General features: G+C 52.0%; 6 protein-coding genes across 6 annotated transcripts; 4 read left to right on the top strand and 2 right to left on the bottom strand.

The window, feature by feature from the left end:
* Positions 1–335: 335 nt before the first annotated feature.
* PG998_012365 (uncharacterized protein) lies at positions 336–612 on the top strand (the record flags this gene model as incomplete). The annotated part of the gene is made up of 2 exons (XM_066879181.1): positions 336–349; positions 426–612. The coding sequence occupies 2 exons, from the start codon at positions 336–338 to the stop codon at positions 610–612; spliced, it is 201 nt and encodes a 66-aa protein (XP_066725565.1).
* Positions 613–1509: 897 nt separating this feature from the next.
* PG998_012364 (uncharacterized protein) lies at positions 1510–3673 on the bottom strand (the record flags this gene model as incomplete). Its single annotated transcript, XM_066879180.1, has 3 exons — positions 1510–1575; positions 1632–2872; positions 2929–3673. 3 exons carry the CDS (start codon positions 3671–3673, stop codon positions 1510–1512), a joined length of 2052 nt encoding a protein of 683 aa, XP_066725564.1.
* An 8526-nt stretch (positions 3674–12199) lies between these two features.
* On the top strand, positions 12200–13256 carry PG998_012363 (uncharacterized protein; the record flags this gene model as incomplete). The annotated part of the gene is made up of 2 exons (XM_066879179.1): positions 12200–12478; positions 12918–13256. The coding sequence occupies 2 exons, from the start codon at positions 12200–12202 to the stop codon at positions 13254–13256; spliced, it is 618 nt and encodes a 205-aa protein (XP_066725563.1).
* A 1898-nt stretch (positions 13257–15154) lies between these two features.
* On the bottom strand, positions 15155–15846 carry PG998_012362 (uncharacterized protein; the record flags this gene model as incomplete). Its single annotated transcript, XM_066879178.1, has 2 exons — positions 15155–15520; positions 15733–15846. The coding sequence occupies 2 exons, from the start codon at positions 15844–15846 to the stop codon at positions 15155–15157; spliced, it is 480 nt and encodes a 159-aa protein (XP_066725562.1).
* Positions 15847–18199: 2353 nt separating this feature from the next.
* On the top strand, positions 18200–18717 carry PG998_012361 (uncharacterized protein; the record flags this gene model as incomplete). Its single annotated transcript, XM_066879177.1, has 2 exons — positions 18200–18464; positions 18557–18717. 2 exons carry the CDS (start codon positions 18200–18202, stop codon positions 18715–18717), a joined length of 426 nt encoding a protein of 141 aa, XP_066725561.1.
* Positions 18718–21412: 2695 nt separating this feature from the next.
* On the top strand, positions 21413–23770 carry PG998_012360 (uncharacterized protein; the record flags this gene model as incomplete). The annotated part of the gene is made up of 3 exons (XM_066879176.1): positions 21413–21560; positions 21625–23320; positions 23374–23770. The coding sequence occupies 3 exons, from the start codon at positions 21413–21415 to the stop codon at positions 23768–23770; spliced, it is 2241 nt and encodes a 746-aa protein (XP_066725560.1).
* Between the last annotated feature and the right edge of the window lie 1488 nt (positions 23771–25258).

Here is a 25258-nt window from a genome sequence, read left to right as displayed (position 1 = left end):
TCTTGTACGGTACAAGAAGTGCTATGTTGATTCTATGGGACACTTGTTCAGCCCCTGATGGAAAGGAGCTTGCCAGATCGCCCAATAGCAAAGGGATGAGGATAGACTCCAACATATTATGTGTGTACCACATAAGTTTCTTCGTCTTTTCTAACATTGTCTTCAAGCTTCACTGTGATGAGCCCACACCGAGGGAAGCACCGTTATTCCTAGAAAGTAGGCCTTGCAGTTGGGCAGTATCATGTCTATTATTATTCTACGATATTTGGTTCTCGGCGAGGCTACCTCATCTACCGCTCAATCACTATTCCTTCTAACGACGGACCCAACCCAGGATGTTCTCGGCCTTGTCCGTCGTCCAGGGACGGAGAACTGACTTTTAACCAACAGGTATAGATAGCAAAATACTGCCTTGGCGCCGACAGTATCGTCAAGTGTTTGTTTCTCTCACCCCGCTACAAGCCCACTACCGAGTACGCGCCCACCAACGTCTGCTTCGGGCCGCGCCAGAAGGTGTCGGCCAAGGCTCAGCCGGTGGTGCGGCAAGAGCTCTACAGTGGCGACTACAGTGCCATGAGACAAATAGACGCTACGCACGCAGGGTACTATTAATTTGAAGGAAAAGTTGTGATGAAGGAAAATATATCCGTGACCAAAGTGAGCGCAGTGGACTAAAAGCTAAAAGGGGAGACAATTAATCATAACAGTCGGGCAAGGAAGAGAACACGGTGCGAGAGATGTGAAACGTGAAGTAATCTTGTCATTAATGTAGAATTCCCGCGCAGCAAGAACAGGTGCGGACGAACATGGATATACACGACTCGTATGTGAGGTTCCCAATGACTTTCATCGCCTCTTCCCCTCGTAGCTTTACCCCCATCAGTATGATTAAGGTAGCTTCCAGAGCTAATTCCGCTGTTCATCAGGCTTGTTTATGCCCCTCTTCCTCATATGTGGTGTGTATGTATGTGTAGAACCTCCCCTTGGCTTGTATATATATATATAAATGTTTTGTCCCGGCCGGTTACCATCACCCCCCGGTAGGAAAAGAAAGCCTGATTCACCTTTAGCCATGTTCCTTTCCTTTCCATGATATACCTCTTCGCTATGTCTCCTTAATCGTAACGACATAACATGACGATGCTCTCTAAGATCCCCACCCAGCCGTAATGAACAAAGAAGAACGTTAGGAAAAGATAAACCGAGAGAAAAAAAAGCCAAAGTCGTTAGAGAGATGCTCATGCCATGTATAAATTGCAATGCTTCCAGGATGTGAGAGAGTTATTCTTCTCCGTATAAGCACATGATCGCATGAACGCATGAGCCGCAAGAAAAAGAAGGGGTCGACGATCGTAATTGTGAGAGTGAGAAAATAAAAACGCTATTATCTGTTTGAACAGTAACGAAGTGGGTATCATGACGAATCTGAAGAAAGTAGACGCGGAAGATATCGGGTAACGTTAACATTAAAGACGTATGTGCAGTTTGAAGAGGTTCCCGCGTGTAGAGTTAGGGTTGGATGCCGCGCAATACGTGCGCTGGATTGCCGGTGACAATCGTAAAGTTCGGTACATCCTAAAAGAAAAACTGTCAGTAGGTGGTCAGATTATATAGATAGAATAGCAACGTACCCTTGTGACAACGGAACCGGCACCGATCGTGGAGCCTTTGCCGATCTTGAGACCAGGCAGGACAACCACGTTACCACCAATCCATACATCCTCCTCGATCGTGATAGGTTCTCCTTTTTGAAGGCTCTTGCTGCCCATACGCTTCGCCGGGTTCGTGTCCAGGGTAGCAGCGAAGAGGCTGACGTTGGGTCCAATGTAGGTATTGTTGCCAATCTTCACGGAGCAGGGGTCGATGATGGTACAGTTGCGCCCGATGAAGACGTTCTGTCCTATGGAGATGTTGTAACCGTAGTCGCAGGTAAAGGGCGCTTCGATCACGACGTCATTGCCGACCTGGCCTATGTTAGACACGGGAGACGTCTGCGAAGGCGACATGTTGATGGGTTCCTTGGGCATCAAGATCTCGCGGAAAAGTCTCGACCGCTCGTTGCCAGACACTCCATTGTTGGGATTCGTCGAATTGTTGAACCTCCAGCAGGCGGCACTGCATCTCTCCCGTTCAAGAACCAGTTCTTTGTTGAAAGGCTGGTACCAGTCGTTCCTGAGCATCAACTGCTTTTGAGTTGCTTGACGAGGAGGCGGCGGGAAGTTGTGTGACAAGGCGAGTTGGGCGGCCACCTGAGCACTTGTCGTGCTTATGGGAGCAGAAGTTGGCGGCGGTGGTGGCTGCTGGTGGTGCGAGCTGGGGCTATCGGTCCGCGTCGGGGCATTGAGTATGTTGATCTGAGGCAGTGTCGTGGGTATGCTAGACTGAGGAGTCTCGGGCTCGGTACGGCTCGCATCTTGTAGAGGGGGTATCCTTTGGTGGTGGTATTCCTTTCGAGTCTCGAAGTTGGCTGCAGCCGAGCTTATCGCACTAATAGGAGTCGGGAAAGGATTGGCTGATTGCGTGTAGGCCGAGGGCAAGCTGGAAAGCTTGTTTTCCGGGCTAGCCACGGATGCCGTTGGAATTGTCGACGCAGTGCGTTCGTCATCGGTCATTACTGGACGGCCTTGAGGCGGGTTTATCCGTAACGAAGGACCCCGGTATAGCGGAGAGGATTCTCGCTTAGGCGGCGCTGCCAGACTCGTAGGTTGACTAGGGTAAGGGGGTTGCTGTGGCATTCCATAAGCACCGGGAGGCACATAGCTGGGGTCCTTAGACTCGAGCGGGACCGCTGGAGGCTTGTTTTCCATCTTTTGGTATCCGCGTTGGTTCGCGTAGCCTTGGCAGATAAATCCTCCTCGGAGACAGTTGTTGCCTTTAGATTTCACAGTCAGCCTTCGACCAATCCCAAGTCGCTTGGGGACCACTTACATTCAGGTTTGCTCTCGTCGCACTTCTTCTTCCGTTTACGGCATGTCAGACAACCCGTTTTCGTCCTGTTACTGAAGTTGCGCTTTCTCTTCTTCGGATCGGACTGGATCACCGAGCCATCTCTCCGGTGCTCCGGCGTGTACGAACCGCCATAGTAGCTGGACTCGTCTTCGCCGGGACTAGTCGGCGAGTAACCCTGCTGCGAATCCATCTGGCTAGTGGCTCTGCGGAGCGAATCATCGCCCTGCCCTTCCGATTGCGATGCTAAAGACACGGCCGAGTTCTGCGTCTCATACGCTGACCGTTCGTCCCTAGTATGGTGGGAATAGTAAGGGTCGCTGCGTTCGCCCCGATGCTCGTCCCCGTAGGGCCGGTAGTCACGCTCATGATGGTGAGAAGTGCCATAAACGTCCCGCGGTTCCGGGTGTGAAGGCGGTGCGGGAGTCCTGTCTTCCGGGGCATTCGGCGCACTCGGGCCCTCTCTACGAAGCTCGAGAGAGTTGGATCGTTTCCGCTTAAGTGACCCTTCCACGTCAGGGTATGGGTATGATGGCCTTTCGGGGCCAGAACTTGACCATTGGTCTCGCTGGTTCGAGGGGTGATCACGAGACGACGGTCTTGGCACAGGGCCCGAGACGATGATCTCGGATTGCTCCTCCGAGCCGGGCCTCTTGTTCGTGGGACTGCCGCTGGTGCGATCCATCGGCCTTTGGTCGCCTCCGTTAAGTGCCGTGAAAGACGTCATTTTATAATATCCTTCAAACTTCGAGTCTGGTAGGTTGTGAAATCCCCAGAAATGCCCTCGCACTATGCTCGATGGGCATAAACTAGAGTTCGGGGTTGCCAATGGGTGCGCGCGATTGTCGTTACTGGTTGCAGTGGAAGCCCTGGTCCAACTGCGCAAGTCTCAGGTTCAGATACTTGCCAACGGTTGCTCCGGACGATACACCAACTCAGTTGAATACGAGGATCCGCACACAAGACTCAATTGGCCCCCAAGGAGGTAACCAAGTTCACAAAACAGGCGCAGATTGAGTGGAGAACCAAGACGAAAATCGAAAACCACGTGTCTGCAGGCGGAATTGACGCGGACCACGGTAAGGCAAAAGCCAGAAGTTGCCACAAGAAGTAGATGCGGCTAGGTGGTTGAGGACTGAATTTCGAAATCCTGACGAGCGATTGCGCCGCCGAGGCGTGGCGGAGACTTTGGCAAGCGAGGAAATCGTCTTGCGTGAGACTGGCGGGCAAAGCTGAGCTGGGAGGCGCACAAGGTGTAGCCAATAATCCTCCGACCTTGGCTATTCCGAAGAGATCCTCGGGCTTGCTGGCGACGCTGGGGCCAATATAAAAAAGAAGATGGAGGAATCCCAAAGGAAGTTTTTCGCGAGAGTCGGTCCACGACCCTTTCCCAACCTTTTTGCCTTCCTTTCCGGATCCCCTTTCGTTCCTGGCTGGCGGTTGTGCTCTCTAAGGGAGATGTCTCCAATTTCTGTAAGTTGTGAGGTAAGTTGTGAAATTTTGGCGCTTGGGCGATTTACCGCGCGATTGTGCTGCGCCTGTGAGAGCTGTAACTCTGCGTTTCAGATTCTGGTTGCTGTCCGTCCGAAGGGCGGCAGACGAGATAAATTGGTGAAAGAGAGTGTCCGAGAGAACTAGTTCAAGAGTCGTCCTTTGACTTGTTCATCCTACGGCTCTCAGCCCAGCAAAGAGTAAGTTGCGTTAAGTGAGCGACAGAAGGGCCCGGGTTTCCAGGAAGTTGTTGTTGTTGCGGTCTGGGATCCTTGATGTAAGGAGACGGAGCCGAGAGAGAGCGAAAAGTGGTAGTTCTCACGTTGCGTCAAGCCCACCCGGTAGCTTGGAAGTAAGGTAAGTATGTTCTTCTCGTTCGTTTGGTATTCTTATCGACGAGATAGTACACACAACGAAACGCAGCGTCAACGCAATGCAAAAGCAAAGCAGCAAAAGGCAAAGCAATAAAATGCGACTCGGGAAGGCGAGGTATGTGCCTCGGCGGGTACTGCGACTGTTTTTGTAATCTTTGCTAAGTACTTCGCTGGGACTTTGGACACTATGCAGGCGCAACCAGCCAGGAAGACGAGAGACGAAAGAGACGAGAGACGCAGCGCAACGTTAATCGCCTAAGCTAGATCCACATCCCTGGACGGGGTTTTGCCCCAGTATCTGGCGCTTCGCTCTTAACAGCGATGGACGAGGAGGGTGCTGCTAATTAGGATGGCTGTCGCAGATGTCTCTTTCTCGAGCAATTCGAGCTGCTGGGTGGAGGGGCATCTGACTGGGGTTCGTCGTACTGGCCCTCTCTGGCCAGGCGGTAGGGATGATAGGATGGATAGTGCGAGGTACCTTCGATACATGCCTGGATCATGACGATGGAGACATACGCGACAGGGAAGCCATCGACCAAGCTAGCGTGAACACTACTGGGATAGAGCAGGTACATCAGCGGGCAGGGAAAACAGGGGTCCTGGTACTTTGGCCGTACACCCCCGTACACCCCCTGCCGGCCTGCGAGATGGAAGAGTGCGCCTAGCTGGCTTCTAGGTACCTCAGGTTGCAGCCAGGCTGCCAGGCAGGTCATGGGAAAATGGTTAGCCACAGGAGCAGGGGTGCTTGCCGCAGCCAGCAGCCCTTTTCTGAGTATTTCCTTTTTCCATCTCCTGCACTCCTACCTGGTAGACTCTCGGAGGAAGTATGTGCTGTTCGGGGGGACGGCAATCCGCACACCCGCACACAACAGAAGCAGACAGACGGCCAGACAGACAGACATACATACATGCATACAGACTTGGACTGGACAAATAGTCGCTCGTCCACTCACAAAACGCCCCAGGCGGCGGCCGGCCACAAACGTTAATGGACCACAGCAAGCCAGCGCAAACGATGGATCCCGGACTCTGCTCGCTTATTAGCACGGCAATCTATACATACATACGCACGAGCGTCGGCATCATGACTCTCTCCCGCCCGTCCTCCCCAAAAATTGGCGCCCAATCGTGCCGCCAAACACGGCGTCCAATGGGTCTAGTTTGCTCGTAGTCAGGGAGGCAGGAGGAGATACATATGTATAGACGAGACGAGACGAGAGACAAGCATCTACCGAGTACCTGTTGGCAAATGAGGGCCGCTTGACGCGCTATGCGACCCCATACTCGTAATTGATGCCCATGTCTCTCTTGTTCCTTTTCCCTCGCCATGCCGAGCAGGGACAGCAAGAAACTCTAAATCGTTCACGGCTAGCTGAGGTAGGCTGCCGCTTGTGGCATGATGTAGGAGTATGCTGTAATGTGAGAACCTGATAGTCCTAATTTGTTGGGGGCCGCGATCTGCCTGGCCTGAATGAACGGATATTGAAACTAAAAAGCTCGACAGCCGCGACAGCTCAGGCAAGTCACTGTCGATCACCTCCGCGCAGTTCTAGCCCACCCACCACGCAATACTGGTATGGCAGGGCAGCATACTACGCAACAGTAATGCAGTACATAAGCACGGACAAAACCAGCCCCTTCGCATCACGATGCAACCAGGATTCGAATGGCTGCCCGTCTCTTTCAGCCCAAAGCGGTATCGATTTCTCGCCGCTGACCCTTCGTATGCAATTGATGACAAACCGCCTAACCCAGCAATACCTTTCGGCCCGTCCAGAAGCAGTTCTGGCGAATGACCACATGTCCGAAGTGCTGTAACCCATCTATGAAACATCAAAACTATTCTGAGTTGTGGCGAGCTTGGCAAAAGGCGCCCGGCTAGTCTAACTTGAAAGGGCCAATCCGGTAATGTCTGACGGACAGACGCCAAGGTACGCGACCGCTTGAATCCAGGATCCAAGCCACCGATACTGCCACATGGATTCGATCACAACTCACAGCAATGCGGGCTCACGGCGGTTTCGGTGACGCTGATCGTACCCTGTGTCCGAGGGAGAATAACCCGGCTCTGTTAACGACACCGACCAGGGCTACCACGCTGCACGCTTCGGTTTATATGCACACACATATATACGTGTGTATATCTATCTATCTATATATATATAACTCTCAAACCGCCAGGGGTAAATAGAACACGTTTTATCATGCTGCACTTGCAATTCTTGACGGCTCCGTTATTCGGCCAATACTAATAGCGTCGGTGGTGAGTGATTCTCTGATTTGTTAAGAATTGAGACCAGTTTATTCTCGCAAGGGTGTGTGCCCCGTATTGTAGCCGCCAATGATATGACGGAACCCCCAGCTGTCTTCGGGATACATGGGAAACGGTGGGCAGGCGCGTGCAAGGGCGTCGTTCCGTGTTGATTGAAAGTATCTATGTTGTCTGGGCCATACAATTTGCCGACCTGACTGCGCGTCTCGATTTTGTCGATTTCGAGACACTTCGCCGCATGCCATGCCATGCCATGTCGTCGTGGTGAGGGTGAGTGAGAAGCGATTCCAGCAAAGTCAACGTTACGGACTGCTGCCGCATGTGGGCGTAAGAAAATAGGTGCAATCTCCCTTGCCGAGCTTACAGCAGATCACCCCGTTCCATACTCGCATAATTCGTACATGGGATGTCCACCGCCGTGTATGTAGTCTGCTGGGCAAAATGTCAGCGGACTCGGCGGGTCGACGAATTTTGGTCGGCAGCTTGTCCGCCGCAACCAATGGGGAGCCGATGTCAGGGGTGTGTTGAAGTTAAGTTGCACCATCAGGCGCGGCCTTGGTGGATGGAAGGGATATTGTAGCGAGCAAGTAGGCAAGGTACATGATTTGGGAAGAGCGGTACTTCGGTCATGGAGCATGTTTCTGTTCCTTTTCAGGCCGCGTCTAATGGGACTTGTTGGATTTGCAGCTAGCGCGAGTTTGACTTCCGGCACCCGCGACTTGCGTGTCATGGTCGGCTCCCATCTGCTCAGAAACAACGTCTCGCGTCGCAAGACGGTACTGGCTGTGCGAGTAGGCTCACCGCCCGGAATCTTCAGCATCCATAATGGCTCCAGCCTGTCCTACATGTGCACGCTGGTGTGCATGGCAAGCGTGTATGCATGTGGTGGCATCTGGCTGGGTGTAGGCTCTCCTTGCGGGTTGGTGTGTGCCGCCAAGTGCCATGTTCTTGTTCCATTTGCCGCGATGCGCTGGTAGCAGTGCAGTAGACTAGAGCATGCTGCTAAGCTGCTTGGTGCCTGCCTATAGTGCTTACCAGCTATTTTGACAATGCCAGAATGCCGTTGCTTATTGCCTTGATGGAACGTATACATACAATACTTGTACATACATACGTGAACGGCAATGCTCTGCAACACGGTAGGCCAGGTTCAATGGAAATGTACCGAAATGGTCCCGCCGCATCACATGCAAGTATTGTATAGTCATGGACGACGATGCCCAGAGGCCTAGAGGCGTAATGAGGGCCCTCTTTTCCTCTGTCAATGGCAACGAACGTGCATCTCGGTGACTGATTCATAGTGGTTGTTTAATTTGTGCAAGGGGCTCTCGCTACATTTGGCTTTCTGCTTGGCGATGAACATAAAGGGGGCGCGCGGACACACACCATTATCGGCGGCAGGTGGTAGATGAAGTGAAGTAAGTTGTGCATGTGTTTTAGTTGTGTGCTGTCCATGGCGAGGGTGGGGGACGTTGCATACCCCCGGCCTAGGCAATTGGCTACCTCACGGTTCGAAGCGCATTCGCGTGACCCAGATCCCGCAGCATACGACATGGGATGCGAGTATGTACGTATGTACATACATCGTAGATTAAAGAAACATTCGAATGCTACTTCCCCTCTTGCCGGCCAGCGCCCATCCACCCATTCATCCGTCCGTCCATCCAGTAGTTCGATCAATTTGATGACACTTGCCGGTGTTACGGTAGCAGCCTCCTGGAATTGGATCGAAAAGGCTACATGGCCAGGGTCTTTTGGTTATTTTTTTCTGACTGGCTACTATTTACATGGGTAATTATTCAGAGCAGAACGTTCGGGCAACGACCGGAGGAATTAATGAAGGGAAGGAGCCGGGATCTGCCCGAGTGCACGAACAAGGAAGGAAGGAAGCAACAACGGCTGGTCCATGAACAACCTCAACCTTCCATGGTTACATGCAGTATTCGTTAAATAGATTTACATGGATATGTCGCTGTAGATAGCATACATACCTCCATACTGAAACCAACATCGGTGATAAATACAAAGTATAGTTGTGGGTTGGGATTCTGGTTGGTGGTTGAGGTTGAGTCGTCCTCTTCAACCGTTTATCCTGCCAGTATGTAAACTTGGACTAAATTTAGAAAGTTGCACCCCGGACCGGGCGTGGCAACAGGAACCAACACGTTCAGAGCTATCGCCATCGCATAATAAGCGTTTCGAGAGACGCACAGTAGATACTACCTTCATACACGACAGACCATCGTGAACTCTCTCCATCGTCCGTCAACTCGGTCAACCCGACCCAAGCAGTATGCATCATCATGGCCCCCGAAGCGCTTGTCGCACCACCCTTACACGCACACGCGCATCACTGGATCTGCGGAACAAACAGATCCCTTCCTTCCTGACGCTCCACCCCTTGGGAGTGCCGTGCCCTAAAAAACTAACCGCCTCAGAACCTAGTGATCAATATTAAGCGGCATCGCGACACCCATTGGCTGCACAGCGCCAAGAGGGCGGCCTATGGCAGAGACAAACAAACTGCACACCAGATGCGCCTACGGTCACTATTGAAAAGAAGGGCTCCTTACGATAGATAACGAGTCCTAATTTAGAACTTCAACACTTCTTGCTGCGCTTCGCATAGGCGATTTGGCGTGGCTTCCGTGGCGCATCCTCGTCTCAATGTGACTTGCACGAACCTCTCTCCCATCTCCTTCTATTCGTTCGCGTCGAACACACTCTGTGTAAGGCAGTATCACGTCGGGCAGGTTAGCAAGAGAAATACACCACATGCACGTACACACCTGCCCTACCTGCAATGGTACCTTGACTAGTAGCCCCATTGGCCGTCTCCGTCGTCATCGCCTATCTCCTTCTACAAGTACACATCTCGCGAGGCAGAGTCGTCGACACAGGCGTCAAAGCAACGCAACCCCGGAAGCGGGCGGCGCAAGAATGCCGACTAACAGCGATCAGCTAGTGCCGCCGCGGAACCATGATATGCATCATGATCTGTCAGGTGTCTCTTTTGCTGTCCTCTCCTCGACCCCACGTTGTGAGAATATTCCGATGTGCAATGGTTGATCTCGGCGCAGTGTACAATTCGGACTAGTGTGGCCGAGGTGAGCCAGGTTGTGAAAGGAACTTCTTGTTCAGTCAGCGGGTGCTTGTTACAGCAAGACCAGCAGTCGCCCGCCCCTTTACCGCCAGTCCTGGTTTTGGTAGAGGGCAGGCTGGCAGACTCATCCGTCAATGACACCCCAAGTGCCGGAATCAGGCCACCACCATCGGCCATGACAAGACGAATTCAAGCGCCCGACTGGGCAATGTCGTCATTGACGACTTGAAACATTCGCGATCGAATGCACGATAATCGAACAGCGATGGTGGAGATCAGATAACGTAGAAGATAGAAAAGCCCATGGTGCAAAGGCTGGAGATGAGGCCGCTTTCCACGGCACAGCGGTCGGTACTGGCTGGTGTTGGTTCTGGGTAGCCGCGATTCAGGTTCGACCACCCATCCGACTCGGACAGTTTATGATGGGCTTGCCAGCCTGGCTCGCTCCTCGCAGGAAGACAATCACTCCTTGCATGAGAACCGACATGGCCCCCCTGCTGTTTCCCCTTTTGGCGCCGTTGTGCGGGCACCTTTCCGCTTCTATGGGAACTGATTCGCTTTGACGCCAGCCAACTTGACACCGTCTAATAAAACCGGAGTCCCCCTTGTCTTTTGTACCTCCCCTGCCCAGATCCCTGCCCTGCCCGCTTGCTTCCTTCTCATCTGGCACTCGCACGGATGGCAACCTTGGGGGGCTACCGACAGTCTGGCCTGAGTGGCTCGTCCCTTCGGACCTCAGTCTTCTGCGGGGCAGCAGCGCTTGACGACACAACCGTTCAGGCTGCCAGGCCAGGCGAAAGACGAGAGGTACTTGCTGTACCAACAGAAGAAGCGCGACTTACGACGCTAGTGCAACGTTGAGTAAAACTATCGCCCAGGGGCTGTGAGTTTGCTTGCTTGCTTGGCCAGAGGTACTTAATTCGACAAGTACTCTTTTTCCGCCTGAAGCATTCCCCGCCGTCAATCATGATTGCCATCAGCCATCAGCCACTCACGCTACATCGGCCAACTGTCTTCAAGGAACCAAATAAACAGTCCTTGATAATTCTTGGGGGACGACGCGCGTGGCTATTTCTTGCACAAGCTTACGAGCTCTTGCTCTTCAAGAGAAAGCTGGGAACGGGAACTTGCGACCTCAGATCAGACAGAGGCTGGATAGCCAAGATAGCAAATATTGAATGTGTGCGCAGCTTTTCATGCGCCAGCCGCTTACACTCGACTAGCCAGCCAAGAATTGGTTTCGTCACTTCTCAGCTTGATTGCTTCGAGAACGCCCCAATAAAGAACGATCCGTTCTGTCGTTTCTTCTGGTTACCGCGCCCGATCACAGCTCACAGGTCAAACAAAATCCGTCCTGGAATTGTCTTCTTATTACCCACAGATTACCTAGATATGAATAGAATAACGGGATGCATAACAATCATACAAGCCCAAGCGAGTGGTTGGTGATCTTGGTTACCGAAATAGCGAGCATTGTTGATAGGTAGGTAGTGGCTAGGGTAACTTGACTGGTGTGTTCCTTTTAGGGCAGAAGTGGCTGATCGAGACCCAAGAGCGTGGTTCAATGTCAATTCGTTTCTGTTGGTCCTTGTGATCAGAATAAGAGGGAGCATTATTGGTATTATTATTATTATTATTAACCAAGCCGATGCCGCATAGAGTGGGAAGCCGATGCGCCGAGCACCGAGCACGGCAAACAACCTCGTCGCCTCTCACACGCCCACCCACCCAAACCATCATGTCATTGCACATGGCGAGCAGACCGCAACGGGCTGGGCGGGAGCCAAGAGCGAAGGATGCCTTCCCGTTTGGTGTAATTTCAAACCCATTGGACTAGATGGTCGTTAGCTTGCTCAAACCGGAAATATTCTTCCAAGGTTGCCAATCCTCTCATCTCTTTTGTGCCAGGGCAGATTCGAGATCCAACGGGCAGCATGTGCTGCTCCCAGCTTGGTGGTAAAGCCCTGTGAGACGTAGCTGGTAGCGTAGGACGGATTGGCTATGTCATCAAAGATGGGGCTGCCGAGGCAAAGTGTCGAGAAGCAATGGGGACAAGACAGGCAACCCGAAGAGCAACAATCCCTTTACTGCTCTACTGATCCCTTGGCAAGCACCAGGGCTGGCTTGGACATGACAAGAACCGCGCTACGAATTGGTTGCCGTCCCGAGACTTGGACGGATTTAACGCGAACTGACTCCTTCGGCTCGACTGTCACAAGCGAAGGATCATTATCCCAGAGGTTTGCTGTTGCAGCTGAACGGCAAGACATGGATGGGTGCATGGGCTGGGATGTACTGGACTGGGTGACCTGAGCGGAAATCCCCAGTGGCCAGCCCAGTGACCGACCATTCGCCTAGACCAAGTGTTTAGCACCCATACGTTACCCGAGTCTCCGGTCAAAAGAGCCTCAAGATCCCCCAGTCAGGCTGCTAGGCGGTCGGCCTGCTTTCCCGTAGCAAGGTCACTCATCTTCATGTATTTGCCCAAAGGAGTGTTTATCTTCCTGGCCTCAGATCTTCCGCGCAGCGAGATCGCATTTGGCAGGCAGTCGTAAGCGCTCAAGCGGAAACACTTGGTCACCAGACTTTGCCATTGCTTGGGTCTGTCCAATGATGAATGGGCGTCTCTCGGTAGCCGCCGTCCCTTGACGGGTTTAAGCGCCGCCGCAGCCCTTTTCTTAGCACTTGTGGCTCAAAACTGGCCTAACATTCTAGAAGATTTCCTCCTTAGGCGACCGTCAATTGCCTATCCACCACTACCACCACCATCGCGAACGAAGCGCCCGTGTGGTTGGATATCTGTGCGTATGGCCTGCGTCGGTGGGCTATTCTTGTCGTCATCGCGAACGATGACTTGCATTCTCCCCTGGGTGCCGCCGCCATGGGATTCGCACGGGCTGCTTTACTGGTCAACGTCGACGCCATCGTCGGTGTTGTCGTGGGTAGGGGTGAAACTGGCGATGACGGAGGCGTACATGAGCGCTACCGCACCGTTGCCACGCGCCCTCATGCGAGGTTCCCGCCGTTCATTGCAGATGACAAAGTTCGCTCTCTGCATATCGCGAGTTGAAGTGCTGTGGCCAGTCATTGCCCATCCTGTATGCCTCTTCTGGAAGCGCCGCTGCTGCCACCACAACACCTCATTGGCCCCTTTCCGGTCCCTCCTGCTCCCCAGTTCTTCGTTGAGATCTCTAGAAGCTATTCGGGGTCCTTCTTACATCCCCCATCTGTGCTGGGCGCCTCCGCGATGACCATGTATTTCCGGGCGCCAATCCCTTCTACCCCCTCCCCTCCCCTCTCTCACACTCGGGGTGTAGTTGTGCCATGTGTGTCATGCACATGTCCCTTGTCCTTATCACGCCGATATCATTGGTGTACCTGAGCAACAGAGCCGCGAAGGTTAAATTCAACGTCATGGGACGAGGGGATGCTCCAGTCACAGCCCAGTCTTCGGTGTGCGTAGTTGCCTTGTATCCTGCCTGACTAAGATGTACATAGGCATCTAGATCCCCCCTACCTGGTCCTGTTACCGGTGTTGGATGCATTTGCATGGTACTGACAGTATCTATACATCATGTACGTACACAGAAAGACCCTTCACGGGTAGACTGGTTTTTGTCCATTCTCTTGGGTCGCCGTTGGTTCAGAGACGCCTCTATTTTAAGCCTGCTGCTGCTATTTTTATGGCCGATATTGTAGCCTCATGATGCAAGCCGGTGCGGCTGCAGAAGTGTTTATTGAAACGTCAAGTCCTAAAATGAAATGCATGCTCACTTTGTTTTTCCCTTTCCACTTTTGATTACAGTCATTCCTTTTCCCCCTTCTTTATTTCTTTCCCTATCGTTTATTTGTAGTGCCTTTTTCCACATAGTGATCTTTCTTTAGCCCAACGACACGTCCCTAAGCGCTGTCGCTGATGTCGGTATTTCCCTTTCATCCCTACGATCTCTGGGCGGCACGGGTTCCTGTGCCCGCGCATCATCCTGCTTCTCCCTGCGTTGAACCCCCGTCTAAAATTAGGGTGATGTATTGTGACTCGTCTGACAGTCTGACATGATGCGGGAGCTACGACCGCATCTCTCCCTAACCGTCACCGCTGTTTGGGCTCTTCCATGTGCACATCCCTTCCCCCTCCTGCAATCCCTTTTGAGTATTTTTTTCTCTCACCGGGCGGTTGGGCTATTTGACAGCCAGCCTTGCAGCAAGAGCGGGAAGCCGGGCGTCACGGGGTTCAAAGTCGGCGTCTCATCACATCTCGATACTACTCTTTTTCTGTTTCCACCTTCTTCTTTCTCTCTGCTTACGCCGCACCTGCCTGCTCTTTGTTTCCTCCCTATCACAACCCTTGCATCCTTTTCGTGTTTGCCGGCAGTTGCTGCGCTTCGGTTTCACGTTACGCAAAAAAGGTTGTCGGTTACGCGTAAGTACCTGCCGTCTTGTCGAGTGTGGCTGGCTTCTTTTTACCCTCTTCCTGATCAACCCACTAGATACTCGGTCGCTTGAACGTCGTCATCCCACCCTCCCCCTTCCGCGCTTCCCCACATTCCATTCCACCACCCCCAGCTTCTGGGAAATGCCATAAATCCTTTCACGGGATTGGGTGGTGGATGTGTTTGCCCATTGGACGAGGGACAATTAGGATCCTCCGGGAACGACCTTACGGAACGAGCCAAGGGCGAGGTGATAGGTGATAGTGTGTGAGATTTTAGACTTATTCCGTTCATCATCCGCATTAGGGATTTTGGCCCTCATCCCTACGTAACTAATTTTCCAAAAGATCCCTGAGGGTGTTCGTCTGCTGCCGGCGAATCTATCGGCGCTTCGCTTCCCTTCCCACGAATACATAACCCCAGATCCAGTGCTCGGCTGACATTGCTTGCAGATCATTGGCCGGTCGGTCACATTTTCAAGTTTGCTTACTGCTTTGCCACACCAACACTTACACCGCATCGCAAACGCGCAAAGCAGCTAGCTATCCTGACTGCCGAAGCGCTCTGCCGAGGACGGCGTCTCCGGCGCCGGTCGATTTTCGCCTCCTAGCCTCAGAGCCTGCCTGCTTGCGCGCCCAGGCTTACTTCTAGAGGTTGGAGGTGGGTGGGTGAAGAGGAAGATGACACGAGGAGGCTGAGAAACAAGCTGGAGAGGCTCGGCGATCTCGCCGTAAGGGGCCGACCAATGCTTACGGATCCTTGACTCGAAGATCGAGATAGCGAGCGGGCTTTCATTCATAGGCTGCAGAGCTCGATGGCGGTCATGGTATAATTGTGCCATTACGTGTTGCGGGGTACCGTTCATAGCCTTGGTGCCATCCAGAGCTGACGGCAGAGGTACTAACTAATCTTACCATCGCACCGGATCTAGGATCTTAACTTGTGGCTTTACACCAACATCCGATAGCTGGGTAGTTTGTAATCGTAATCAGCATCAACGATGTAGAGTTGAGACCCGAATCTCCTATCGTCTTATAAGATAGTTGATAAATGTTTCAAGCACACTTATTTAGGGGTCAACCACACGAGTTGTGGTACAAACTGTGAATAACATACAGCGAGTATTGTAATCGGGATGCATGTGCGGCCATGATGCTTGTTCGCGTAGTGCCTCCCCCATGCCTGACGGATAGAATACACCCAGAATTGCGAAGCTCTTTCTTCAGACATTGCAAATGTTGTAACTTATGAGATCTCCAAACGATGTGTTGGGGTCTTCTGGGTTTCTTCTACTAGCTACGTCCTATACGCGGAGATGAAACCTCCTTTATCATATGCATTTCAGTCGATTATCTGCATATATCTAGACTTGTACATTCCAGTCTGTAACATGTAGGGTTTGAGTCGCATAATGAGGCTCGCGCGTATGTGTATCGTATGTAAAGGCTAACACAGTAGACAAGTATTGATAGCCTCGTGAACCACCACCACTATCTGGCCATACTGCAGATCGATAGGGATGTCAGGCAATTATTCGCGAAAGGCTAAGAAGTAAAGTCCTGTTGCAGCGGATGGGTCCTGAATGCGGAGGCCGGCAATCTGGACATCATGCATCTGGCCTCCGGGTACGATTCTTTAACGCAATATCTCTCACTGCATACTCAGTGCTCAGATCCCTTGCGCAGAGCGCTGGTTGTGTACGAAAACGTCACCATCACCAAACCTGCCTGCCAGTGCCTTGGACTGGATCGCAGAAGGCTTTACATCAAGTCTATATTCATCCATCATTGCATGGAAATGTCGTTGTTATGATGTGATGGATAGAGATGGGAAGGGTGTGTGAGGTGAGGATTGATGATGGTGGCAATTTTGGGACCAGAAGGAAGAAAACGAAAGTATTCTGCAAACACGCCGAAACAACTGAAATGAGAGGTCGAGTCAATGAATAGCGCGTCATCTAGTCCAGCGTAACCAGGTTCATCGCATATCCCTCGCTCATATCTCATGGCCCCTCCGGCCTTCGAGCCCCTAAACGACCAACGGCCACATCGCGGACCTCTACCAAGGCATACTGCAGCACTGCGACGACGAAGAGGAGTGTGCTAAGAGCACAAGTTCAACGGGAATTATCAGCTAGAGTGACTATATATGGAATGTTTTCTGTTACACAACTTCCTTCTCTCAATATGGAACACCCATTCGGCAACTGGCGTCCCGTCTTACATGCGAGTGATAACGATGATAGCCATCACACACTCAACACCCAGTATCATCGCGAGTAGCTCCCGTACACATCACATTTGGGAACAGCTGCACGCTTACCATCTCGGTTTGGTCTTGGGTAGGATGCTTTCTACTAGACGAGTGCCGATGTCGTTGTTTGCACCCTTGGAATTGGAAGAGAACTGAACTAGACTCGACGAATCCAACGTCCAAATATCAAGGACTCTTAAAGGGGCTGAGTCTATAAATGCGAGTATGTGACGGCCTGCTTCGGAATTTAATGAAGGAGTTCTTTTTTCGAGGTAGTGACCGATGCTTTACTGAGGACCTTCCAGAACAATTCTGCTTCACATAGGGCCTAGAATTGTACCATGATAAATTATTCTTTAATTTAAGCTTCTCATGTATAACATTAGTTATCAGGGGGTTTCATCCAAAGCACTATACCCCTTAATATAGCTCTTGGCGGTGAACTGTTCGCTATCACGTCACTGAATTTTCGGTCGTCGATCTGATGGGGATACTATCCCACTGCATCTGCAATACATAGTCCTTCGACACCCTAACTAACACTAAATAGAACCATAATCAGGGTTTTACTGCAGAAAATATGGTCCCAGATAGCGTGGGAAGGTTGCACTCAAAACCACTAGGGGTACTGGGGAAAGCAACAGTGGGTTTAAACCCCTATTTGACAAGGGTGAGTTACTGGAAATGGTCATCAGAAGTATTGCGATTTGGTCAGGATTGCTGGATCCTACATAACTATTTCTCGCAAAGTGGCAAGAGCATACATAGCTGTACTCTCTGTGTTGGATTGACGATTATTGTGTTGCCCCAGGAGAACCGTCCTTAGTTATTGTGTGCGGGTACGTTCAAGAAGGGTGCACCAGAGGAAGTGATCCAGGCAGAGACAAAAAGAGGTGCAAGAAGTGGCTTCACGAAAGGGTATCGCATCGACCAGGTAAAGTTGAGGACTCACCTCCAACTATGCAAATAGAAAAAAAGGCAAAAAGTTCAGCTCAGGGACGTGTCGATCCCCCCCGGGTAGGAATCGAACTGTCAACCTGTGCCTACGAAAACCCCCGTGCCCGGGTCACGGGGGGTTTTCATCCTTCCCCTTCGACTTACCATTCGACCAACGCGGACATGCCAGCCTAATTTGATCGGGTATGATAAGTTCCCGGTTCGGTGAAAGAATAAGCTGTAATTATGCCTTATGACCTCCAGCTCAAGGGTTCCCCCTCCCCCTTCCCCCAAGCTGAGCAGGTGGTGACTTGCAGTTGGGTAGGCAACCACCGTGAACAAACGCGGGACCTCGATTGTTCGACCGCGCCAACCTTGTTGCCCTCCTTCTGGTATGCTCCTTGTACTCAGAGATCGTTATGATGCCATCCACAACCGCGCTGCCCTCAGTGTAAACAACATCAGGGTTGCCTCCCGCCTATACCATGCCAGAACCGCCACACCGAGCTTCCTCCACAGTGAACTCAATGGCAGCCTTGTGACCAACCGCCTCGCCAATCCCGAGATACCAATTGCCACTGTTTTGATCATCTCTACCAGCTCATCCCGACTGCACCACCACCCATCCTCGAGTTCAAAAGCTCTCTACCACGAGGTGCGTATGTGTAGAGCAGGCGAATATCTTCCAAGACAGCACACGTGAACGTGATTCGACCGAAGTGGCGCATAACGCAGATATGATTGCTAACAGGGCGCTGGAGTCGGCAGCAGGGAATACGCGAAGTCGACAAAGCCGTCAATGGGGCCAAAGAGCATATCACCCGGGGCATGCTATCCACGCCAACAATGCATTGTCATGGTGACCCATATCGACGCGGGCTCAGCCGTGTAAACGCTCCGGATTACGGCTAATGACAGTGACTCGGACACTCATAGCAGAGGCCGTCCCAGCCGAGGAAGCCTCCTTAGTGATGGCCAGCGGCCGGGCCGATAATGATTGCCCCCCGCACCTTCAGCCCGACATTCGATACACCATTCAATGCGAGTACACGATTCCGATATGGACAACAGTAGGACTGATTAGCCCAGCAACCATCTCGCTGCGGGTAAGATTTCTTCGTCCACCGGCCCCAAGAGTATGCGACCTCTTGGTCGTCCCACAAAGCGACAAACAAGCCCACAAGGGCTGACTGCCCCTATCACGGGACATGGAGGTAAACTCGCTGTCTGCCTTCAGCCTCTCAAAGGTATTGACGCGAGGACTGACTTGCTGTGGCCTCGTTGTCTGGCTGGGGAACTGAAGGTCGTCCAGTAAGCGATATAGAACATGAGAGGGCCATGGCCCGATCGCATTTACATAGCCCTATTTCAGTCGCCGAAACTCTCATCCGATGTGGCACTGCATGTCCGCCCGAACCTTGCTGCCTCTCATTACTGTGTCTTCCATGTACACAGTTAGTAATGCAGTCGAAAGCAGAAGACATACGCAGGCTGGCGTGGTTATGTTTCTCGACTACCACCGGAGGGTTTTAGAGCCACGGCGGTGTATTTGTTTGATATTTTGAGACGGCCGTGGTGTATGGCTCGGCTGCCAGCCAATCGGGCAATTTTGTGACATAGCAAGATAGGGTTCGGAGTTACCAAGGCGCACGCCCTATACTAATGCAATCAGTATGAGGAGGGCCTTGGAAAAGCATCTAGAAAACCAGATACTCGCTGTTGTCGTTCGTTACACATGTTGGCCAGACCACCACCCCTCACCCATTGGGCATCAACAGGGGAGATTTAAGGTTTCCGAATCGGAACTCTGTCTGACCAGGCGGTCCTGGGATGTGGTAGCCCGTTGCTGAATGATGGCAACCTTGGAAATGTAGATTCGACAACTGACCTATACCGTCTTCGGTCTCGGCGAAGTAGAACAAACATGGAAAGTGGCGTCGTAAGCGATGTCTATATCTGCCTGTTGCCCCACCGGACTCCTGACCTGCATCCCGAGTGACTTCAAAACGGCGAGCTGCAGGGACTAGAAAGAAGCCATCGTGTTCGGTCCCAGCAGAATGGGTGCCATCCTGCAAGGGTTCTCGTCCCAAGCCTGTGTGCAAGTGGGAGCGGCGGGGGATGTGTGTGGTATATGTGTGGCAATCGGACTTAACAAGGGCTTAACCTCTCCTGTATCCGATGGCCTTATCCCAACACAGGTTTTGCTAGCGATGGTGCTGCATTTGCCGCCGAAGGATTCTGCTAATCTTCGCCACGGTCGCCGGCTGCCTGTGCACTGTAGCAAGGACACTGGTGACTGGCTCGTGGAGATATACCTATCTGAGCGAAGAGGGGACGAGGTCAAAAGACTTTGCAATGCTGCAGTGATCAGCAGGCTTGGCGAACACCTATGGAAATCGACATAATCACGCAGCTGATTGGCCCAGAAGAGAGTGGGATGAGGCTGCCAAGGCTCCAGTCCGACCAGGTCCGATCTTATCTCCCGTAGGCCTTAGAGCCGAGAGCCCGAGACCTTGTCTGTCACGAAATGAGGGGCAAAAAGTGACCTGGTTGTTGCAGCAAGCGGTGGTTCGTTTCTCGACCACCGCATCGGAACGATAGGTCGCGTTTCCAGGCCAAGAAAACGAGGTGGATTGGGGACATGCTAGGCTTCCCTGGACTACATATATGGGATCCCCGATACGCACCTCCACCCCCCTCCCAGCCTCCGAGAGGAGGAGGAACGAGATGTTCTGATCTGTCCAAAAGAAGATATACAGAGATATATAGAACTTCGTATTCCTGTGTAACATTACTCAGCAGGGAGGTGTTGGATGAAGGGAAGGATTCAAGGGCCAAGAGCAGGAGCAGCTCGGTACTTCAGATGCAGAAGGGCGTGCCCATTGGCTGGGATGGGCTTTAGCAGGAAAAAGCCCCCATTCTCAAAACGGGAGCTGCGGAGTTTGGATGACCCATTTTCTCCGGATACGCGGATATTCCAACGAGGGAAGCGAAGGGGAAGGCGACCGAAAAAGCACCACCGACCATGGACTGATTAATTGATTGATTTGGGTGATTGACGGGGAACGGAACGCTTTCCACACCCGCACACGCACACACGCGCACACACATACTCACACACACACACACACATACATACTCACGCACCTCACAAGACGGCGAGCGAGTAGGAAGCAAGTCCTGGTCGCTGGTCGCGGAAAGTACTTACTCAGACTGCCTTCACATTTGTCATTTCATTCCTTCGAGTTCATATCTCCGAAAATTAGTTGATGCTCCATGATCGGGTATCTACTGCTTTTCGAGCCGCATCTTTTCTTTCTCATCGTGGCCTATCTCAATCCCACCACGCAACGCTACGCCCGTAAATTTGGTTGGCTTTGATTGAGCCCGACATTTGCTTCTTGGTTTATATCGCGCTCCCGTCGCCGGACTTTGGGCTTTGATTCGACTTGGCCTGCGCTCATACCTCCCATACACACACACACACACACACATTCATGTCCAGTCCTAGTGTGTGGGCTACATACAGACGGCATGACACACATGCTTTCACTCGGAGGCCTCTAAAATAAAAAACACCGTTTGAACTTATCCCCGAGCCCGGACTATGGATCGCCCATCCTACCAGACCAGCGTCTTCCGCGCACAACCAACCGAAGGCATGCAGCGGAAGATCCAGAAGCGCAACAGACCGCCAGTTAGCTGCCTGCTGTGTCGCACCCGAAAGGCAAGCCTGTCTCACTGTTGCTGTCGGGGTACTCTCTTCGTCGCCGTCCTCCCTCGCTAATCTCCGTTCCTTAGGTGAAATGTGACCGCCAGCAACCATGCGAGAGGTGCGTCAAGAGCGGGGAGGCCGCTTTCTGCGAGTATGCCCCCGGGCTGCCCGCAAGCCCAAGGGCAATGAGTCCCGGCCGCAGACAGAGTCCCGCCCCAAACAGGATGCCATGTCGCGGCCCCTCTTGCAGGTCCGCCTCCAAAAGCTGGAAGACATGGTGAATGGCATGTTATCAACTGCCGGGAGCCAAGACGGAAGTATTGCCAGCGTCGCATCGAGTTCGGATCCACGAAGCGAGGTGGAAATGCGCTCTGACTTCAGCACGCCTCCGAGCACAGTAAACACCGCCGTCACGCCCAGCACTGGTGCTACTTACGGTCATACCCAGCCCGAAAACGGCTACGTCGGCGCAACCCACTGGTCGGCCATCCTCGAGAGTATCCATGACATTCGGGGCATTGTTGAAGCTGAGCCCTCGGAAGAAGACTCGAGTCCTTCGCCGCCACCCCATTCAGCGTCATCACATCAAGCGCGCGATATGGACATCGTCTATGGCACTCATGTTCGTCTTAATCTGGATGAAGCCGTCGCCCGGCTGCCACCCAAGCACATGACCGATCAGCTCGTCTTTGGCTACTTCCAATCCAGGTTCCATGCCGCCCCGTATATACACACATCCAAATTTCAGAGAGAATACGATGTGTTCTGGCGAGACCCATCGTCTACTAGCTTGCTTTGGCTCAGCATACTGGCTTCCATCCTCAACGTCGCCGCCACGGTTTCTATGGGGAAAGGGGAGGATGTGAGTAAGGACTGTGAATCAGCTCATCCTGACAAATTAGCCGCATTGGCCATCGACTGTCTAATCGCCGGCGACTACCTTGCTGCGAAGCCTTACTCTATTGAGGCATTGCTGCTATCGAATTTCACCGAGTTCCAGCGACGGAAAGACTGTGACTCAAGCATGTGGTCAAAGTTTGGCTTACTTGTACGGCTCGCCCAGCGGATGGGCTATCACCGAGACCCGAAATTCCTACCCAATATCACGCCTTTTGAAGGTGAGATTCGCCGGCGTGCGTGGTTTTTCATCGAAGTATTCGACTGCATGTTCTCTTTCCAGCTCGGCATGCCTCCGATTGTCCGCGAAGACGAATGTGACACGGAATCTCCGGGCAATCGCTTCGACCTGGACTTTGACGAGCACACGACCGTCTTACCGCCTCCTCGGCCGCCAACAGAAGCAACGTCGACACTCTATCTGTGCTACAAGTCCATACTATGCCGCCTGCAGCGCCGAGTCATCCGCTTCGCCTTGTCGATCCAACCGCCGCCACCGTATGAAGAAGTGGTGAAACTGGACAGTGAAATACATGCGTTCCACGACCAACTTCCCGCCACACTGAGAATCCGACCTGTGCGCTCCTACAGCTTTGCCGATTCATGCTTCGACATTGTCCACAGGCTGATGGTGGAGCTGATGTATCTCAAAACTCTCTGCGTCTTGCATCGGCCTTTTCTTACGCGCGACAATAAAGACAATCCCAGATATGTCATGTCGCGAAGTACCGCCATCGACTCGGCACTGCGGATCCTTGATCTCCATGCAGAATACGACGAAGAAAGTCGACCGGGTGGACGATTGTACCAAGATAGATACATGTTTAATAGCCAGACAATGCATGACTTCCTGATAGCGGCTATGGTGCTCTGCCTGGATCTGACAGAAGGCATCTCGACAGAGTAAGTATCAACCACCCTATATCGCAAGCACGTCAGCTAATTGTAGTAAAAAGTCCAACAGAGCGGTCAAGGAAGCTGAAAGCACTGGGTACTTCGTACAAGATATGGTCGGCCAGGAAGCACCTTTCCCCGGATGCCGCGCATGCCACCAGAGTCGTTGGCGCTATATTGCGCAGAGTATCGATGCAGGAACAGCCTACTCGACCCCCTGTGCAACTTCCCCCGCAGCCTGAAGTTAGGGATGGTTCACTGGCCAGCCTTCTGAACAACGACACGCAAGAGACGCCTCCGCCACCGCCATCCATGGACCAGTCTCAACTAATCCACGCGATGGACTTTTCTCTCGACTTCATGGACACTATACCCCTGGACAATGTGCTGAACGATCCGGCACAATACGATTGGGTAAGCATCGCAGGGCCCAGAACTTTCCTCTGTAATGTTTGCTGACTCGGAACAGAACATGATTGACCATTATCTTCTTGTCGACCGACCAACATCTCGATGATATCCACGGGATCCATAAACAATGAAATCAATGATCAGACTCGTAGCGTGGCTCCCCTTTGGCCCTAAACGCTACTATTAAAAATTCAAAACAACTACAAAGAAATAAACACTGCAGCGAACCTACATACTTCTGAGCGTGGCACCAACATGGCAGAGACCTTGTAGGGCAACCCAGAGAGCTGGCGAGAGTGTTTATACTTTTTTCCTTTATCTTCGTGGTAGATGCTCACTTCTTAGTGGACATCTGTTTCCGTTTTGTTTTCATGTTACGCCCCGTTATGAAAACTGCCTACGTGTGAAAAGTCCCCCCAAGTCATTGCAAGCAGAGCTTACTGCCTTCGACGAGGGATACCATTTAAGCCTGGGGCTTGTGTCCCCTTGTGGCTCATTTTTTTTAACTTATTTATATAGATACCACCATGTGTAGCGAACGAAAAGGCAACCAAGATGGAACGGTTTGCCAAACCCATTACTTGATTACTTCTTGAATGGTATGTTTTAGATTTATGTGAAATCTAGTGGTGATTTATCAAGACACATTGCTTCTCTTGGATGACAAACGGTTCTCGTATTATGATAAGCGTGAAGTACGGGTTATATTTCTCCTTCCGTGGCAGAACATATTAACATGTAACCATACCATCTTCTTTTGCTTGCAAGAAACAGTGGACGGGGTATGGTCAATGGCCATAGGATCATGACTGCAAGGAACGCAAAAGGCTAATAGGCGTTAACCTGCTGGTCAATATGTAAGTGATGAGAGGATCTGCGCATCTGCAAGGGGCCTTTACCACACAACCTGACGTGATAGCCTTCGATTCTTCCGAATTGGCCATTTCCCAGATGAGAATCACAAGGCCGACCAGCCATGAGTGTATGATGAATTCCAATGGCCCAGCAGCAGTGTTTCATACCAGGAATTGGTGACAGGCCTGGAGACACTGAGTTGCCGCAGGCCGTAGGCAGATACCCAGGTCTGAAAATGGACATGCTCTTACGCCCACGGCGCTAACGCCTGGAGCCATGGTGCAGTCCCATGTTGCTTGCACCTGGGTATACGCCCGACATTGCTTTAGCTGCGGCGACTTGGAAGCTCGCCTGTGGTCTATAACGCGATCCCATTGGCTTCAATTGGGCAACTTTTAGCTAGCTTAGAGAGCCACCAGATCACATAGGTACTTGCTTACTTATAAGGCCAACTTGGCGGGAATTACACCCTTTTCGAGGTGTTTCCTAGAGATTCACAACCCGACTGTTTCCCCTGCCTACGCCATTCATCACGCGAAAGTTCGAAATAATCTCAATGTGATCATGGGTATCAATGTCTGTTTGCTTGCTTCTTCGACCTTCTATATGAGGTGAGGGTTTTGTACAATGTGCTTCGTGGCCGTTTTATACATATTGAATGTTGTCTCAGTTGACTTCGTC

The sequence above is a fragment of the Apiospora kogelbergensis genome (assembly GCF_038363985.1).
Source record: "Apiospora kogelbergensis strain CBS 113332 chromosome Unknown utg000008l_segment0_segment0, whole genome shotgun sequence".
NCBI classification, from domain to species: domain Eukaryota; kingdom Fungi; phylum Ascomycota; class Sordariomycetes; order Amphisphaeriales; family Apiosporaceae; genus Apiospora; species Apiospora kogelbergensis.
Note: the sequence above shows the minus strand (reverse complement) of the source record. Positions and strands in the feature narration are given on the sequence as shown.